The sequence below is a fragment of the Branchiostoma floridae genome, chromosome 19, assembly GCF_000003815.2.
Source record: "Branchiostoma floridae strain S238N-H82 chromosome 19, Bfl_VNyyK, whole genome shotgun sequence".
In the NCBI taxonomy this organism is placed as follows: Eukaryota; Metazoa; Chordata; class Leptocardii; order Amphioxiformes; family Branchiostomatidae; genus Branchiostoma; species Branchiostoma floridae.
The window spans coordinates 9,055,389-9,073,811 of record NC_049997.1 but is presented as its reverse complement, the minus strand read 5'-3'; the positions used below and the strand labels follow the sequence as shown (position 1 = coordinate 9,073,811).

At 38.4% G+C, this 18,423-nt stretch overlaps 3 protein-coding genes across 4 annotated transcripts in view; all 3 read right to left on the bottom strand.

Moving 5' to 3' along the window:
- LOC118406431 (alpha-2,8-sialyltransferase 8B-like) overlaps positions 1-1,144 on the bottom strand; it is a 9,210-nt gene extending 8,066 nt beyond the window's left edge. For both annotated transcript variants that reach the window (XM_035806482.1, XM_035806483.1), the window contains exon 1: positions 988-1,144. In XM_035806482.1, the coding sequence (XP_035662375.1) occupies positions 988-1,100 (113 nt within the window). In that variant the 5' untranslated portion in view covers positions 1,101-1,144. The remainder of the gene's footprint in view (positions 1-987) is intronic.
- Positions 1,145-4,345: 3,201 nt separating this feature from the next.
- On the bottom strand, positions 4,346-6,317 carry LOC118407199 (alpha-2,8-sialyltransferase 8B-like). The gene is made up of 3 exons (XM_035807623.1): positions 6,097-6,317; positions 5,329-5,588; positions 4,346-4,680 (listed from the first exon to the last, which is right to left on the bottom strand). Exons 1-3 carry the CDS (start codon positions 6,283-6,285, stop codon positions 4,410-4,412), a joined length of 720 nt encoding a protein of 239 aa, XP_035663516.1. The 5' UTR covers positions 6,286-6,317; the 3' UTR covers positions 4,346-4,409.
- Positions 6,318-9,669: 3,352 nt separating this feature from the next.
- LOC118406433 (alpha-2,8-sialyltransferase 8B-like) lies at positions 9,670-12,458 on the bottom strand. The gene is made up of 4 exons (XM_035806487.1): positions 12,398-12,458; positions 11,065-11,308; positions 10,533-10,792; positions 9,670-9,996 (listed from the first exon to the last, which is right to left on the bottom strand). The coding sequence occupies exons 2-4, from the start codon at positions 11,221-11,223 to the stop codon at positions 9,726-9,728; spliced, it is 690 nt and encodes a 229-aa protein (XP_035662380.1). The 5' UTR covers positions 11,224-11,308; positions 12,398-12,458; the 3' UTR covers positions 9,670-9,725.
- Between the last annotated feature and the right edge of the window lie 5,965 nt (positions 12,459-18,423).

Genomic DNA, 18,423 nt, shown 5'->3' with positions numbered 1-18,423 from the left:
CCGAGGCTTACTAGTGTTATCAAGAACTAAATAAATCAACATTCTTTATAAATTACATTGTTCTCCTAGCTGTGTCTATAAACTTAATTTGCTAGCTTGTTGATTTAAAGTGTAACTAGATCTTATCTTTCCATGTTTCTCTATTTTGCAACTTGAGACATTCGAACCAAAACAATGAATACACAACTAAAGCCCGATAGCACACAAAGTCTTGCCTGCTCGTTAAGTTCTAGGGCGTGTCTGCGTGCTCCAAAATCCGTCGGATTCCCCATAGCTACGAGTTCGTACTGAGGCGGTATTTAACACTTACATACGGATCCCAAAAGGTTAACCAAGTTTTGGTACACATGTAGACAGCACGTATTTGCACGGTGGGTTGTGCCCTTAGCTTTAGATATTGCACAACACGTAAAAGTATTCCTTAGAAGACAACAAAATAAATAAATCGTAAGACTTTTTTCTCTCGGAAATTAGTTGTGTATTCATTGTTTTGGTTCGAATGTCTCAAGTTGCAAAATAGAGAAACATGGAAAGATAAGATCTAGTTACACTTTAAATCAACAAGCTAGCAAATTAAGTTTATAGACACAGCTAGGAGAACAATGTAATTTATAAAGAATGTTGATTTATTTAGTTCTTGATAACACTAGTAAGCTTACATTTCATGAGAGAAACGACAAATACGTTGGCTGAAACGTTGTGGGTAATATGCGGGCAAGTGAAAGCCAACGAAAACTGCAAGCTCCCCCAAGAAAGCTCCCCGGTAGATTTAAGCACAACACCATACATTAGCTATACCTTTTACGTGCGACTAAGACAGTTCTTGCTTGTCCTGGTTTGATGATATTTTGCTTGTAGATTACCACTCTTTCGCCATTGACACTGATAGAAGCTGTCATTCCTCATTTCAACCATATATAGCAATTTTTCTTATTTCTCCTCAATCTTCCCCAATTCATACATACGTCGCGACTAGTCACTACTTACCTTATAAATGTGTATGCCAAGTCCCACTCGTCAAATTTGAGCAAAATTACACTTGTCGCCAGTAGGCAGCAGAGGGACACAAATGCACAGACGCACTTGCATAGCGAAGCCATTTTGAGGGTACGATTTGGGTTTTTTGGCCACGTCTCAATCTGAGCAGCAGCTTAGTCAGCGCAACCTAGACTGCGCAGGTTACGTAATGGATATTTAATGGCCAGTTGGCCATGCACCATCATGCGGCATTAGGGAAAATTGCAGGTCTAGAACTGCTACCATCACTTCTGAAAAATGATATATCAGTCAGGATTTTGATCACGTGAATCCTTCATTTTGGCGAAGACGGCAGCAATGGTTCCGGGCTTTGTTGTGATATGTTTTTCTCGCGTTTCGGCCGAAATTTAGCGTTTATCGGGCAAATTGGGCATACATTTTATCCCAAACATTGGGCATAAAAATAGTAATTGGAATGCATGATCCAATAAAGGATGACTTACTTAATTAGAATTTATTTAATTACTTTTTTTGTTGACAAGCATCAAATTTCCAAAGTAACTGGTTATCGTTAAGAAAGAAGTATAAGCAGATATTTGAAGTCAGACCGTTATTTGGAAACCAGTAATAATTACCGGTAGCGTTCCCCCCCCCCCCCCCTTTTTGCATTGTTAATTGACAGACAGGATCAAGGTGGATCTTTCAGTACTGTGATGTTTTGAATTTCTTATCCTGGCTGTAGCTCACGTTATCTCTTCAGCTATGTTTTGACACGATTTCATAATTAATCAAAATTAATGCATATCTAGATCTAGTTCTGACAACTACATCGAATATTATCTAGCTCTATATACCTGGTGTCTTATTGTAGGTGCGCGCGCATATGTGTGTGTGTATGTATGTATGTCTGTGCGTGCGCGCAGCTGTGTGTTTGTGTGTGATTGTGTGTGTGATTGTGTGTGTGTGTGTGTGATCGTGTGTGTGTGTGTGTGTTTGTGTGTGATTGTGTGTGTGTGTATGTGTGTGATTGTGTGTGTGTGTGTGTGTGCGCGCACCGCGCGCGCGTGTGTGTGTTCGTGTGTGTGTGCGCGCGTGTATGTTTGTGTGTGTCTGTGTAATATATGTGGTAAGTCCCTAGTCTAGACAGACAATACACAATACCGTATACCTCTAACCCTGGGCCCTCTTTTGGGGCATCTACATGTCGCCCTCAGACCCCCCCCCCTCCCCTTCATATGATGGTGCGTAGTTAAAGCTAAGGTCACAACCTGCCGTACGTGCAACTGCGTGCTGTCTACGTGCAAAAACCTTAGTCAATCTTTAAAGATCCATAAGTTGTAAGTACCACCTCCGTACGAAATCTTACGGAATCCAACGAATTCGCGAGCACGGTCGAGGTCAAAACCTGCATGGTTCGGGGGTAAAATGTCCGTATACGTGACAAGTTTTCTGATTCAGAGCTTTCTTAGTGAGAATCTATTCGGCCCTGAGAGAAATTACAATCATAAACAGAATTTAGAATAATCTATTCTTCTATGTGCTAAGATAGCCAGATAAGGACAGAATTTCCCCGCCGTAACATGTCCGATGTTGTACCGTCTTCTGGATAAGAAGAAGGATTTGGAGACGGAGTTGAGAAAGCTGGTGACAGCAGGTGTTGACAAGAAAAGCACGTAAACGGGCGCAGTTTAAGGCAGGACGAATCCTTCGCATACAGAATATATAGAAGGAACTGATGAAGTCGAAGCACAAATTAGCAGCAGTGCTTTTTTTTATTGGTATACATATCAGACAAGACACAGTGGTAAATGCACTCTAGCTAATATCAACATCACCACTGTGACATTTGAAAATAAAATAAACAAAGGACAAAACAGACGATAAGTTAATTACAGCAGTAGTGTGACGGATCCAACATTATATATATATATATATAATGTTTGTTTTTGTTTCCTTGGATAAAGAGGGTGAAACAGGAGAGCATTGCCGTGTGTGTCGCTCGTTTTTATCTAGCTGAAGAATGTTAACCATTTGTCGCAGTGTGCAGCCAAACATGTACAGCTCTAAAGAAAGAAAGTTTATTTGCAAGTTCATGCCCGGAGGCAAATAGCAAGTACATAGTAGAAACATACGGAACATACACGTGGCAATGGATAGTGATAAGTATTATTGTAAAAAAGACTAATCGAAAACTAGTGCTGGCTATTTCAGGCTAAATAAAGACAAAAGCAGTTAAAGGCAGAACGGGAGCAATAGAAGTAGATTTGACTATATCTTTAGGTCCGATAGCCCTCATAATGCTAAGATAGGTACATACATAAAAGATTGTTTTGGGATTAGAAAAGATATTGACACCCATGTTTAGCCACATGCCCTGATTTTATGGAGGTTTTCTTATTATCCGATATTGTTTTTAGTTAGTATATTTCTAAGATTAATTCTGTATTCACTTTTTTGTAGTTCATATTTGACCAAACAAAAGTTACTGTACTTTTTGTCGTGTCAATAAAGCTTGTTGTTGTTGTTAATACGGAATGCATTCAGGAAGTACCAAATAAGAAGTACAAATTGGGTGTACATGTGTCACTCTATATCATCTAGCTGGAGTATGTTAACAATTTGTCGTAGTGTATAGTCAAACCTGTACAAGTGACGAAAAGGACCACTTAGCCAATGCGACCAGTGTTTAGTTCTACATTGAATACAATTTTCCCCATCGACACAATCATGACCTTGTCTAAAGTGACTACCAAACCACATAGAGTGGTCTGTTTTAACAGCTTGGACTGTATTTGTACGTATGTGGTCACCTGACAGTGACAGTTTAAGGCCGCCATGTTAGAATCCGTTTGAATAGTTACTAAATAAAAATCACTCACTCACATTGTCAGAATGGCGAACCAAACCTGGTGTAGCTACTGAGTCTCTTTTATCTTATTTGCGGAGATGGTTAAAGAGATTGTTTGTACTTTGGTAGGTTGGGGGTTTCCTGTGTACACACAAGCGAGCTCCAACTGCTCGGAGAAAGCTGAACAAGTGGCGATAAAAGCGCTAGAAAATCAACTACTCCCGTAAAAGAGGTAGAATAAATATGTACCCTAAACACATGTCTCAGCCTCGACATACAAGCTTTATTGACACTCAAAAAAATTACAGTGGCTTTTGTATGGTCAACTATTAACTAATAAGAAAAGGAATACAGAATAGATCGTAAAATTCTACTAATTAAACAATATTGGATATAAAATTCTACTAATCCAACAACATAGAATAAGAAAACCTCCATACAATAAGGTGGGGCTCAATGAAGGGGTCACTGTCTTTTCTAATTAGACTACAATAGACTAACGAATTCGGTAAGCTCCTAAAGAACCATTACTAATGCACACATGGTTTCACTTGTTAATTTGTACCAATTTTAGGATATAAATTCATTTACACTTGTCTGAAACCAGCCTGATAGCCCCGGTGTTGTGAAGCTTTTTAAGAAAGTCATATTCTATATTAAAGTTATGCCTATTTCTGTGATTAACGGGAATATGATCATAGTAATGATAAAACAGCGTCCTGTTGCGCATGTCCGTGGCGAACGGGTAGAAGCCGTACAGGGTGATGACGTCACAGAACGTCGTTCCCAGGATGTAGGCGATGAGCCCGGAAGTCGGAACGCGCAGTTTTGGTACCAGCTTTGCACGTAACATACTAGACAGTGATGAGAGAATAATTGTGCATTAGACAGCGCTGCATATATCGATGTAACTGTCTATCGATACGTCTATTTCACATCTCTCCGTCCTCCCTTCTTGTCTCTATAGAGTTATGGCTAGATTAACGCTAGTTCACCTTTATCCGCGGCGGAACCTTTATCCGTTGTACATAAAATAGGAGTATTTGGGGATATCAAGTCGACAGACCATTGTTTCAGACTGGAATGCCATGAAAATATTTCAATTTGAAACCAACGTCCGTCGACTAGATTTCCCAGAATATTTCGTTTTTAAAAACAACGAATATAGTTTACCATGTGAATAAAGGTGAACGACCATTACATGCATCTTGTATCTACTTGCCCATTTATTTAGTATATAAAAATTATTCAATGTTACGTGATTTCAACGGGTTTGTTTTAATAACATGTATGACTGTCTCTCTTTCTCTGTGCTTAAGTGTATTTGTCTGTCTTCTCTCTCTTTCTCTTTGTGTGTGTGTGTGTGTGTGTGTGTGTGTGTGCAAAACTATAGAAAACAGTGTTGCATATACCCGCAACCGCTCAGTCTTATTTGTTATTTTCTATGTTATGATATGACATGTGCATGAAATAAACTATAAATGAATAAGAAGATAAATTACCGTGTGAGTATTGGTTGCACAGTGTGTAAAGAGTATGTAACTGTGACGTTCATGCCGCTCCGTGCCAGGCTGCTGTCCAGAGCTCGAAGAGCCTCTTTGGCTTCGTCTAGCATTACTTTAACGTAGCTGATAATTCCATGATTCACAGTCGATAAACTGTCCACAACTCCTTCCCGTGTGTCGTTGTCTGACAGCTTCTTCATGAGTATTTTGGTGAGGGTCCAATTGACGGAAGTCATATTCGTCTTCCTTCCAACGTCCTGTAAAAGAGTGGACTAATTAAGGGTTAATTGAAATGTTTTAATACAAATTCATGCCCATGTGGCTAACTGCAAGTGAACAAAATCGAATACATGGAGTGATTGAAAACGGGTAAATAATCTAAATTCTAACATATGAAGATTAACTGATTGTATGGTCATACAGAATATCGAGTACGATTGTAAAACCTACATTACTATTGCGGGGTTTGACTTTCTTTTTTGAAAACAGTTGAAAATGACTCGCCAGTTCCCCGGTGTATATGGTGCCATGGCCGATAGTTACTGTTTTAAATAGAATGGAGAATTGTCAACACTCTACATTCAATTTTGCTTCGACTCAATACCACACTTAGTCTAACATAACATGACATAACATAACATAACTTGAAATGCATGTAGAATATAAATTTGCCTTGTAACCTTCAGCTTAAAGCAACCAACATGGCAAGCAACATTTACGTCATCGTCACGTGAATGTAACCAGCCAATAGAGATCAAGTTTTACCTTCTCATAGTTCTTGACGGGCGCCATGTTGATTCTAATGACGTAATCATGGCAATCGATCTCGTTCCCACAGCTGCTGTTGAGAAGAATCCCGCCATTGCCGACGATTGCGCATGTGCGGTAGTGACGAACCGGCGTTCTCGTGACGCATTTTCTCTTTTTTCTACATTTTGAGTTGTTTTCCTCCATGTCTGTGAAGTACACGAAGTTTGTCGATGCGCTGAAATGTTTCCTGGTCAAATTTCTAGGAGAAAAAGTGAATGACACATTATATACTAGTATATGAAACAGTATACTACTGCTGTTCTGGTTACAATACGTGTGAATTACGTGGTTACAAATGATTCTTCCTAAAGTAATATCTTAGTATGTCAAGTTTAGGCTCCCTGGTCTGAAACTTTGAACAATGCTACAGACTTAATAAATGGAGACATACCTGATAATTTTTTGGGCAGTCACGTTGTTCTTGTGGTTTTCAAGACTACATGAGGGTAGATCTTTCCTTCTGTAAGCCACAAAACGTAACAAAGTTAATTTGTTACCTATGTTACCATGACATACTCCCATGGAGTGGAGATGGTTCCTAGTTGTAGCTTAGTCTATATCTTAAATATATCTAAGCCAATCTACATACAACTTGCAAAGAATTTTGTAACATGTATCTTTATTTAACATATCATTTGTATCGAATTGTAAAATTTATAAACTGTATATAATCAACAAAAATCATCTAAAATAAATAAAACGAAACCACTCCATAATCCTTGTTTATTTGGCGAAGATACGTGTTTGTGGAACCCTTTCGCATACACTTGAACAGGTGTTCGGATTGTCGTGTTCAAAACCATGACTGATTTTTCAAAGTTTCAAAACGCTTTTAAATTTTCCCACGTCCAGATCAGAATTTAGTTAAGCCGTCGACCCTATGAATTAGATTAAGACTGAAAGCCGCTTGGCTGAGACAGGCGGCTAGCAGTCACTGTCACACAATCCTTGTCCCTGGTGTTAACCTTGACAAGGTATTTTTACATGTAAGGTGAAGCATCGATATTTCACGACATTCACAAAATGTATTTTAATCCCAATAACTGGACAACAGGTCCATTGTCCCGGGCTCACACAACTAGCCTAACCCTGAAGGAGAATAAACTGGATTAGCTGATACATGATAGTTGGCACTTCAAGACAACATCTTGCTTGACTAAAGTTACACAAACAAAGAGGCCATTCCTCAATTTTACCATACAAGTTTTTCCTTAGTTATCCTATATTTTTCGAAATTCATATATTATGTACATCGTCACTATTTACCTCATAAATTTGTATACAGGGTTCCACTCGTAAAACTTACACAAACAAAGACGCCATTCCTTAATTTGACCTTACAAGTTTTCCTTAGCTTAGTTATCCTATATTTTCCGAAATTCATATATTATGTACATATCGTCACTACTTACCCATTAAATTTGTATACAGGGTTCCACTCGTAAAAGTTGAGCAAAATTACGGCTGTCGCTACTAGACAGCAGAGAGTCACAAAGGTACATAGAAAGGCGCGCCTTCCCGAAGAAGCCATCTTGCGGATAGGTATGAGGGATTTCGAGCATACGTTAAAAAAATGGGGGAATGGAAATTTTGGGCTCTCGTATATGATGCAATATAGTACAATTTCTAAATTAACGTTATCATTTGAGATAACGATACTCAAATACTTAGATATTTTCTTGTATAAATCGGATTTATCTTATTTTATATTGACTTATGTCTATCAGTTTTATTTTGAGTTCAATCCTATGTTTTGTTTTATTTCAAAGTCATAATTTGTTGTATGTTTCTGTTGTTATATTTCCTATTAGTTTAGAAACTTCCAACTGATGTTTAAGAAAGGAGTCTCTCTCTCTCTCTCTCTCTCTCTCTCTCTCTCTCTCTCTCTCTCTATATATATATATATATATATATATATATATATATATATATATATATATATATATATTCGTGCACCCCCACCCTACCCCCAACTCTCTCTCGTATTAATTGTACAGCCAGACAAGAGCTAGGTGGGATTTTACGGTACTGTGAACTTTCCCAATTCGTCTGTCTGCTGTGCAAAAGAAAAAAAAAAGGTTGAGGCACATTCCGCTTTGTCTAAAATACTTAAGAACTGTCTTAGGGTTTGCTTTGACCCCAATCTTTGACCCCTCTCACTCTCTCTCTCTACTTCTCTTTCTTTCTCTGTCTCTCCGTGAGTGTGTGTGTGTAAGTGCTGTCACCGTTGCCTGGGGAATACCACTAGGAGGTCAACACTACGTCTTAATCCCCAAGGTAAGTACAAAGACACGCAACGCACAACGCCGTATACCCGATATCTCTATCCCTGGGTCTCAGTTCATCATGCCTGGGATCGTTACTCAGAGTCCAGTAGCTTCTGTCAAATATAATGAATGAAGTTTATTTGCAAGTTCGTGCCCGAGGGCTAATTGCAAGTACATGGTATACACATAGTGACAATGGACAGTCATAAACAATATTCTAATCTAATACTAGCGTTGGCTACTTCTAAACAGGTTGGGTTTGACTTCTTTTTTGGAAGCAGAGGGAGACGAAAAGCCCCACATTTTCTAAAATTTGTGGGTTCTGCGATTTCAAGAGAAAAGTGGCTTTCTGTTCGTCTGTCAATGTGGGGAAGTTGGGATAAGTCTTTGTGGCTTCTATAAACAGAGTGATTATTTCGGTTTCGTTGAATGAACATTTGGAAATGAAATGTGTTTCGTCTCCCACTGCTTTAGATGTACAATATTTACAAATATTCAGGCACTTTACACGGAGTCATTAGCACATTCATCAACCTGAAATACAAAGAACAAGGGTGAGGTACAAAGAACTGTTGATTGACAAACGTGAAGCGAGCTACACATGCGCTAGCAAATCAACTACTTCCGTGAAAGAGGTAAACATAGATAAACGTGTACCCAATAACCAGTCTTAACACACGTGAGTTCTATGGTTTACAGGCATTAGCACATTCAAGCAAACTCAAATAATGTTGTCAAGGGTATCACCAACATCAGTTAAGAGCAATATCACTTCTACAAATACATGCCAACACAAATAAAATGTCTCTACCACCACGTGTAATCGGAAGCCAGCGTTTGATAAATAGAAATTAGCCCACAAGTCTTCATTACTGTTTGTGCACAGAGACTGCACTATATTTACAACAGTATGTCCAGAGTTTTTTTTTACCTTACGTCACTGTCTCATACATGGTACGACGTACCTACGATAGCTTATTTAGAACCCCGTAAATCGCACGATAATCGCGTTAAAATGAAGATAAATCGTTGGTAAGATTAGCCAGTGCGGGGCGTTCTGCGATATTGAACATTTTCCAGCGTCGCACGGTTTTTCAGTTGTGAATGGCCACCTGAACGATTTTCTTGCTTCTTTAACGACAAAACATAGACCTAGCTGTTGAATGCCAGGCTGTTATGTTTTCATGCTAGTGAAAAGAAACTAATTTCGAGGAGCCATTCGCAAACTGACCAAGAGATACGGACTAGGGCTGAGATCTGATCTAACCACGAACCATGCGAGTGATGCCTCCAAGTGGAAAATTATAGGATATAAAATCATTTACATATGTCTGAAACCAGCCTAATAGCCCCGGTGTTGTGAAGCGTTGTAAGAAAGTCATATTCTATATTAAAGTTATGCCTATTTCTGTGATTAACGGGAATATGATCATAGTAATGATAAAACAGCGTCCTGTTGCGCATGTCCGTGGTGAACGGGTAGAAGCCGTACAGGTTGATGACGTCACAGAACGTCGTTCCCAGGATGTAGGCAATGAGCCCGGATGTTGGGGACTTCAACTTTGGGATCAGAGTGGTGCGTAGTATGCTGGAAGTGATAAGATAGAGTTACCTTACAAGTTTATTTCTTCTAGCGATGTTTTGATTTTTTCATGATATGTGTGTGTGTGTGTGTGTGTGTGTGTGTGTGTGTGTGTGTGTGTGTGTGTGTGTTTGTGTGTGTGTGTATGTGTGATTCGAATTATGTCATACAGTGATGTAAAATTGTGATCGAGACTTTGTTTCTCGTCATAGAAGGGAAACAACAGAAAATATACGTCAATGGAGCGCGAGGTTAGACAAAAAAGCAGTTCCTCAAGCAACTGGATATGATTTTGGAATCGGCCTGATGTTTCATGTAACATCCACTATCTTTCGCCAGCGACGAAATACGGTGGATGCTGTCTGAAGCGTCTGACCGTTTTCCGAAATCATATCGAGTTGCTTGAGTATATGTATAATGACTGCTTTTAATACAGAAAATACTATTGTGTGCTTGTGTACTCCACATTCCTATTGAAGGTTCAATGTTTGTACACGAATGCTGTAACCGTTGTATTTTCTCTCTGTCTTAGAGTGTCTTACCGAGTCATTTTTACTGGCACGTTGTCTAAAGAGTATGTGACTGTGACGTTCATGCCATTCTGTACCAGACTGCTGTCTATGGCTTGAAGAGCCTTCTTGACTTGCGTTGGCATGTGTTTAACGTAGCTGATGATTCCATGATTCACAGACGACAAACGTTCCACAACCTCTCCCCGTGTGGTGTTGTCTGACAGTTTCTTTAGGAGGGTTTTGGCAAGGCTGAAATTGACGAAAGTTATGTTCGTCCCCATTCCAACGTCCTGTAAAAGTAGAATATGTAACATATAATCTAACAAAACAACGTATCATAATGTACATATGTAGATGCACAAACCTTGAGTTGTTTTTAATCATTTTCTTTTCTACATTTAGGAAATAATATTAATAGAAAAGTTGAAACGACAATAGAAAAAACGACAATGTAGACAGTCAATCAAAGGTACATTATGGACATTTTCTAAAGTGGAAAATTTCAATTTACGTCATCGTCACGTGGATGCAACCAGCCAATAGACATCTAATGTAGTTTTACCTTCTCATAGTTCTTGACGGGCGCCATGTTGATTCTGATGACGTAATCATGGCAATCGATCTCGTTCCCACAGCTGCTGTTGAGTAGAATCCCGCCATTGCCGACGATTGCGCATGTGCGGTAGTGACGAACTGGTGTTCGAGTGACGCATTTTCTCATTCTTCTACATTTTAAGTTGTTTTCCTCTATATCCGAAAAGTAGGCGAAATTTGCCGATGTCTTGAAATGTTTCAAGGTCAAATTTCTGAGAAAAAAAGTTGAATAGTATATTCATGTTTGCTCTTGACGATATACTATTGGCCATATTCTAATTACAATACGTGTGAAATATGTGCTTACAAATGTTTTTTTTTTTTCAAAAGGTAGGATGTCAAAGTATCATAATGGTCCACAATACATAATTTCGTGTAATATTCCTAGTAAATAATGCCTTCTTCATCAAATTATTGCAACCAACAAAGACAACCGGTACAGTGCATGTGTGTTGAACTAGTCCCGTATTCCGGACCTAAACAAGATCAATTTTCAATCAAATTTGATAATTTCAACACATTTTTATGCGACCAAATTGTCTTATTTGATCTTTTCAATATCGATCTCTATACCTGGCGTGGATTTACCTTTCTTGCATTGTCAACAATATTGTTGAACACGTTTCGGCTTGTGTGATTATGTTGAACTTTGACAGCTGCTTATCATATAGAATTTTTCTCTTTATTCGCCGTGTGATAATCAATAGCATACTAACATCATATGCAGAAAATGAGAAATAACTATAAAGTACTTTTATCATAATATTTATTTGGCCCTGAAAAAAAAACGTGATAGTTGGAAAAGTTGTTGAACTTTTATTTCAATAATTGTCTATATACTGGTAAATTAATGTGATAGAGGGGTGCTATGAACTTTTTTCTCTAGTGGACACAAATTCAGACCAGTTTTTAAATTTTTTTACTCGTAAATTAATGTAATACAGGGGTACTATCGCATTTTCCCCTATCACATTAATTCACTATTAAGAGGGAATATTGTGTTTATTAGTGGAAAATGTGATAGCACCCTCTATCACATTAATTCAATAGTAAGAGGATAATTTTGGTCTAAATGTACTGGTGAAATAATGTAATATCACTGTGACAACCATTACCTCGTGTAAAAGTAGTGAACACGGTTTCTCACTAAAAACTTAATCTTTAAATTAAAATAATGTGACTAGAAGAAAGTACTGCAGCTATAAAACACACTCGTTCATTTTAATGTGACAGAGTTTAGACTCCCTAGCTTGAATCTAACAGGGCTAGACTTACTATAGCATTGTGAAATGAAGACATACCTGATGACCTCCTTGGCAGTCACGTTGTTCTTGTGGTTCCCAAGACTACACAAGGTTTGGGCTTTCCTTCTGTAAACCATAAAGCTGACAAGGGCGGACAGGTTAATATGTCACCAAACATACTCCAATATATCATGTGGAGATGGCGGTCATTAGAATCAGTCCCTAAACGCAACTTCCGATGTTTTTATGTTACGTTGTTACATTTTAGATGTTAGATGTGCCCTATGTAGCTCTGTAAGACTGATATCGATAGGATTAATAAAATATTTTAGCATGCATATGGTCAATATTGACCGAAGGAGGCTATATATGTTATGTACATATTATCGTCGCTTGTTCTGTTTTTGCGGTTATTTTCAATGGCCCCCCTTTGCATACTCGTATACAGTTGTTCGGATTGTCTTGTTCAAAGCCATGACCGATTTCCGGAGTTTCAAAACGCCTTTAAATTCAAAACGTCCAACTCAAATTCTACACGAGCTTTCGGTCACATTCCAATCAAATTAAAACTTACGGCCGCTTAGCTGAAATAGAAAGACTAGCGCTCCATGTGCAACTGTCGCCTCTGGTGTTACGCTTGACAAGGTAACCTTCCATTGTAAATGTGGGTCACACATGCGTATCTTTCAAGTCCGTTTGAGCTGCGTATAACGCTCTTAGTCTCTACCAGGCTCCACAGGTCGAGGGAAAAATAGTACAAATCGGAAAAATATAGATACATAACATGCCATATGAGTTAGCTGACCGATAAGTATGGTTAGCGACCCAGCTAAGTCGTCTGACATGTTACCTGTTTACGTTTGTCCAATTTCTATTATTTTTCCAACGTGGAGCCTGGTTGAGGCAAATACTCCCATGCGCGCCTCATACGGACTTAAATATATACGCAGGTGTGACCCCACCTTAAGGTCAACGTTAGCATCGATATTTCGCAACACTCACAAACTGTACATTTGTATTTCCATTCCAATGACAAGACAACGGGACCACTTTAGATTGAGTGACCATGAGCTTGATAAGCTGATACATGATAGTTGGTACTTCTAGACGACATTTTGCTACACTTATATGCACTACACTACACTAAGTAAAGAGGTCACTCCTCATTTTCACCATCATGATACTAGTTTTCCTTAATTTCCCCTAAATCTTACCCAATTCATACCTACGTAAGGAAACTACTTACCCCTTAAACTTGTATGACGTGTTCCACTCGTCAAAGTTGAGCAAAATTACGGCTGTCGCTACTAGACAGCAGAGAGACACAAATGCACAGAAAAAGGCGCGAGCCATTTTGCGGCTACGTGTGGGGGGTTTTGAGCATACGTTTGAAAAAAGAGTGAGCGGAAAATATCGGCTAAATGCGTATAAAATGCCATAGTGCAATTTCTGAGTTAAGGTTATCAAGTTTTCTGTTAATTCAAATACATTTTGTTGTATACATTAGAGCATGATTGACATATGACTATCACTTTGATGTTTTTTTTGTCATGTCAAAGTCATAATTTGTTGTATATTTCTGTTATATTTTGTATTTTTCAAATCTGAACTCCAGGAAGAGTAGTGATGTAACGTTACATGTATCACAAATGGACATCCCAATAACCCAAATCAAACGTAACCAAAGTGGGATTGTTTTGTTGAAAAGCATCAGAGCTCCAACGTAACTGATGTATTAGGAAGGAGTAATATATATCTGTATCTATATAGCCGGTATAACCGCCCTTCGGCGTTACACACCAGCTTGAATATATAATACATATACGCATGTATTTGTACTAACTTAAAGACGGTTATTTGAGAACCTGCAATCTTTACCTTCAGTCACAAAGAAGACTACGTTTTCGTTTAAAATCTAAGCGTTCGTACACTCCAATGCCCCCCTCCAACTTTCTATCTTGTATTGTTTATTATTGTTCAGCCAGACAAGAGCAGGTGGGATTTTTACCTTCCGTCACAAAGAAGGCTACGTTTTCGTTAGCGTTCGTGCACCAATGGCCCCACTCTTTCTCGTATTGTTTATTGTTCAGCCGGACAAGAGCAGGTGAGATTTTCCGGTAACGTGAACTTGCCCATATCGTCTGTCCACTGTGTACAAGAAAAACCGGTTGAGGCACATTCCGATTTGTGTCAATGCTCATTAGTACTCTTTTAAGTTTTAACGCCATTCAGAGTTTTGACGCAAGTAATGGATGTACATCTTGATGCATTTCTCGACTTTCTGACCTTCCTCTGTGTGTGTGTGAGTGTGTCTGTGTGTGTGTGTGTGTGAGTGTATGTGTGTGTGTGTATGTGTGTGTGTGTGTGTGTGTGTGTATGTATGTATGTATGTATGTGTGTGTGTGTGTACAGTACCAAGACACAGAATGCACAATGCCGTATAGCTGGGTCTTAATTTATCATGCCTGGGATCGTTACTCAGAGTCCAGTATTTTCTGTCAAAAATATTCAGACACTTCACATGGAATGTGCACTTACAAGGGCATCAATCTGAAGTACAAAGCACAAGGGTGGGGTACAAAGAGCTGTCGTTTGCCAAACGTGAAACGAGCTACAAATGCGCTGGAAAATCTACTCCCGTAAAAGAGGTAAACATAGATAAACGTGTACCCAATAACCAGTCTTAACACACGTGAGTTCTATGGTTTACAAGTATTTTACAAGTATTAGCACATTCAAGCAAACTCAAATAATGTCGTCAAAGCCTCAAAGGTATTACAAACACCAGTTAAGACCAATACCACCTCCACAAATACACGCCAACACAAATAAGAGGTCTCTACCACCACGTGTAATGAAGCCAGCGTTTGATAAATAGAAAGTTGCCCAAAAGCCTGCATCACTATTTGTGCACAGGGACTAACATACATTCGCATAATCCCACCAGGTACCATTATACCGCCACCTCAAAAAAAAAAAAAAAAAACAACGTTGTTATAGAGGCCTTCTCAAGATTGTTTTCAACACCTAAATATCTGACTTGTATTATATTTAGGATATTTAACATTCGGTGTTCAAGACAATCATGGGAAGACCTCTTTACTAACGTCTTTTTGAGGTGGCGGAATTATGACACACGGTGGAATTATGATAGTCGATGTTCCACCATAGTTAAAAGAGTATGTATAGAGTTCTTCGACCTTACGTCACACTCATATACATGGTGCGCAGCAACTATGATAGCATTAACTTGATATATATACATATAACCCCGTAATTCGCACGATTATCGCTTTAAAATTCAGATAAATCATAATTATTTAGCCAGCGATCTGCGTTTTGCGATGTGCAAACTTTTTGAGCGTCGCACGATTTTGTTTTTACTTCTGAATAACCACCTGAATACTTTTTTTGCTTCTTTAACACACAAAATATAGACCTAGCTGTTGAATGCCAGGCTAGCTGTTATGTTTTCATGCTGGTGAAAAGTAACTTATTTAGAGGAGCCATCTGCAAACTGACCCAAGAGATACGGACAAGGGCTAAATCTGATGTAACCACGATCCATACGAGTGATGCCTCTACGTGGAACATTACACTCTGACAAATGTATCAACCTACAGTACAAAGTATTTTAAGCGAAGGATTAATTGATTGACTAAAACAGTACAAATCACATAGTAAACACAAAGAGCTGTTGTTTGCCAAACGTGAAAGACTGAGGAGACTTTCAACAGAAGCTACAAAGTTGGTGAAAGACAAAAGACGTAAAATAAATCTGTGTACCAAAGATCATATGCCCGATACTTCTATCGTAGCCTATTTTTCGAAATACATTAGTTGTACAGATGTTGGAATAAGGGAACACATTGTACAAATCTTGCCTCCACAAATGCATTCAAAGTCAAACTAACAAAAACCCGCTACCATCGCAGGTATTCAAGCCAATGATTAATGAATGGGAAAGGTAACTAATTTTGAACACTGGGACTACACCATGATTAGAAGAGTATGTAGGATTCCTCTGCATTTGTAACCCTGATAAAACTGGAATAAACCTCAATATGAATATACACATGCTGTCTGCGTTATAGTTACGTTCAAATTGCAATCAATCTACTTGTAATACGTAATACGTTATTATTAGAAGTACATACATCTCTTATGATTTTGTTTTGGTTACATCTCGCATCTAAAAGAAAATGAAGGATATCTAAAGTCCACATTTAAGGCTTATTTGTTTTACTGCAGAAAGCTGGGATAATAGAATGAGAGTTAGTAAAGATATTTAGCCTGTTCTCTGTCCCTATCCGCACGTGTGGGGAGTTTTAAGAAAAATAAAGGAAGAAAGAAACAGCTCCAACCTTGTTACTTTTACTGAGTAAATAAAATAACTTTATTGCACGTTTTTGCTCTTACATTACAAGCTACGTACAGGTCGTGATGATAAAGTAGAAATAAAATTGTTATATAGTGATACAATAATATGGTATCCTACTTCATCTACAATGTACATAGATTAAACTTCTCGCTTCGTAATTGTGAATGAAAAGACATACATGTATATGAAGCTTACAATACATGGTTTACCTAATCTTACCTAGTTCCATCCTAGTGGGCAGAAAGCTGCATAATACATGATCTAAATATATTTGCTGTGTTGGAAATACCATCATTAAGAAATGGAGCTCAAGATAAATGTATTGTGTATAAAAATATATATCTTTGCGTGTAAAAACCGCGTACAAACGATGCACAAAACCGTATACCCAAGATCTCTATACCAGCCTCCGTTCGTGGGTCATCAGTCAGAACTCACTGAATGTCAACTGTTCACACGGCAGGAATTTGCACTAACATCAATTACAATCATCACGTTACATGACAAACATCAATTAGGGCATGAATTACAGTACAAAGCACAAAGGTGAGGTATGAAGAGCTGCTGTTGTTGGTCACACTTGAAGGACCGAGCCAAACCCACCGTGCAGGGGTCGTGTAGCCGATACGTCCATCCAGGTGTACGGAATACGGAACCATGACGTCGGTCCCATCTAGTCTCTACCAGACTTCGGCCTAGCCGAATAGAGTAACAGGGGACGTTAGCCAAGTTAGGAATAAAAGTCTAGTAGGAGTTACTTGGCCTAGGAGTGAACTGTCTAGCCGGCGGATAAACTGCAAAAGGCTGACTGAAATTCCATGGCAATTTATCTGGCCAAATTCTTCTCTTTTTACATCCAGACTAGGTCCCACACCGAACTCATTACACCTTTGCACCTACACAAATACAAACCTCCACGTGTGTAGAAGAAACGTTAACTCATTGACGAATGGAAAATTACTTAAGCTATACGAAGTCTGTTATATTACATTTTTGAATACGGTTTTATAAGTCTTTCAGTTTTATCCCAAGATATCGCTGGTTGCGATGTTGTTTTAGTATTTTTATATTTCAGCCATACCATAGGTATGGTGAAATATATTGTATTCGTAATGTTTCTTTCTTCTTTCTTTCTTTCTTTCTCCTGCCAAATCTTCAAATCGAATCAACTCCGCCGTTTTTTAACCGATTGACTTGAAATTTGGCACAAAGGTAGAGTAAGCCAATACCCTTAGGTGTTTTTTTCATTTTTTTCATATCTGCCTTTGAAATGATTTTATTGAGGTTTTTGTCAATTTTTATGTATATTTTGGGCTCCTGTACCCTGGTATTACAGCCGAATGACATGAAATTTGGTACAGAGGTGCCCTGATCATATGCCCACCCAGATTTAATAGCAGTTTTGGTATACGGTACAACAAAATGCTTAATTTTGCGATTTTTGGCCATTTTTTGACAAAAAAAGCACATTTTTGCCTCCTGTACCCTCGTTTTACAACCGAATGACCTGAAATTTGGTATACAAGTGCCCTTCAATTTTGTGCGCATGAATTCAATAACAGTTTTTCCATACAGTACAACATAATGCTCAATATTGCATTTTTATGGCCATATTTAGACAAAAATTGGACATTTTTGGCTCCTGTTCCCTCGTTTTACAACCAAATGAGCCCAAAATTTGGTAAAGGGGTGCTCTAGATAT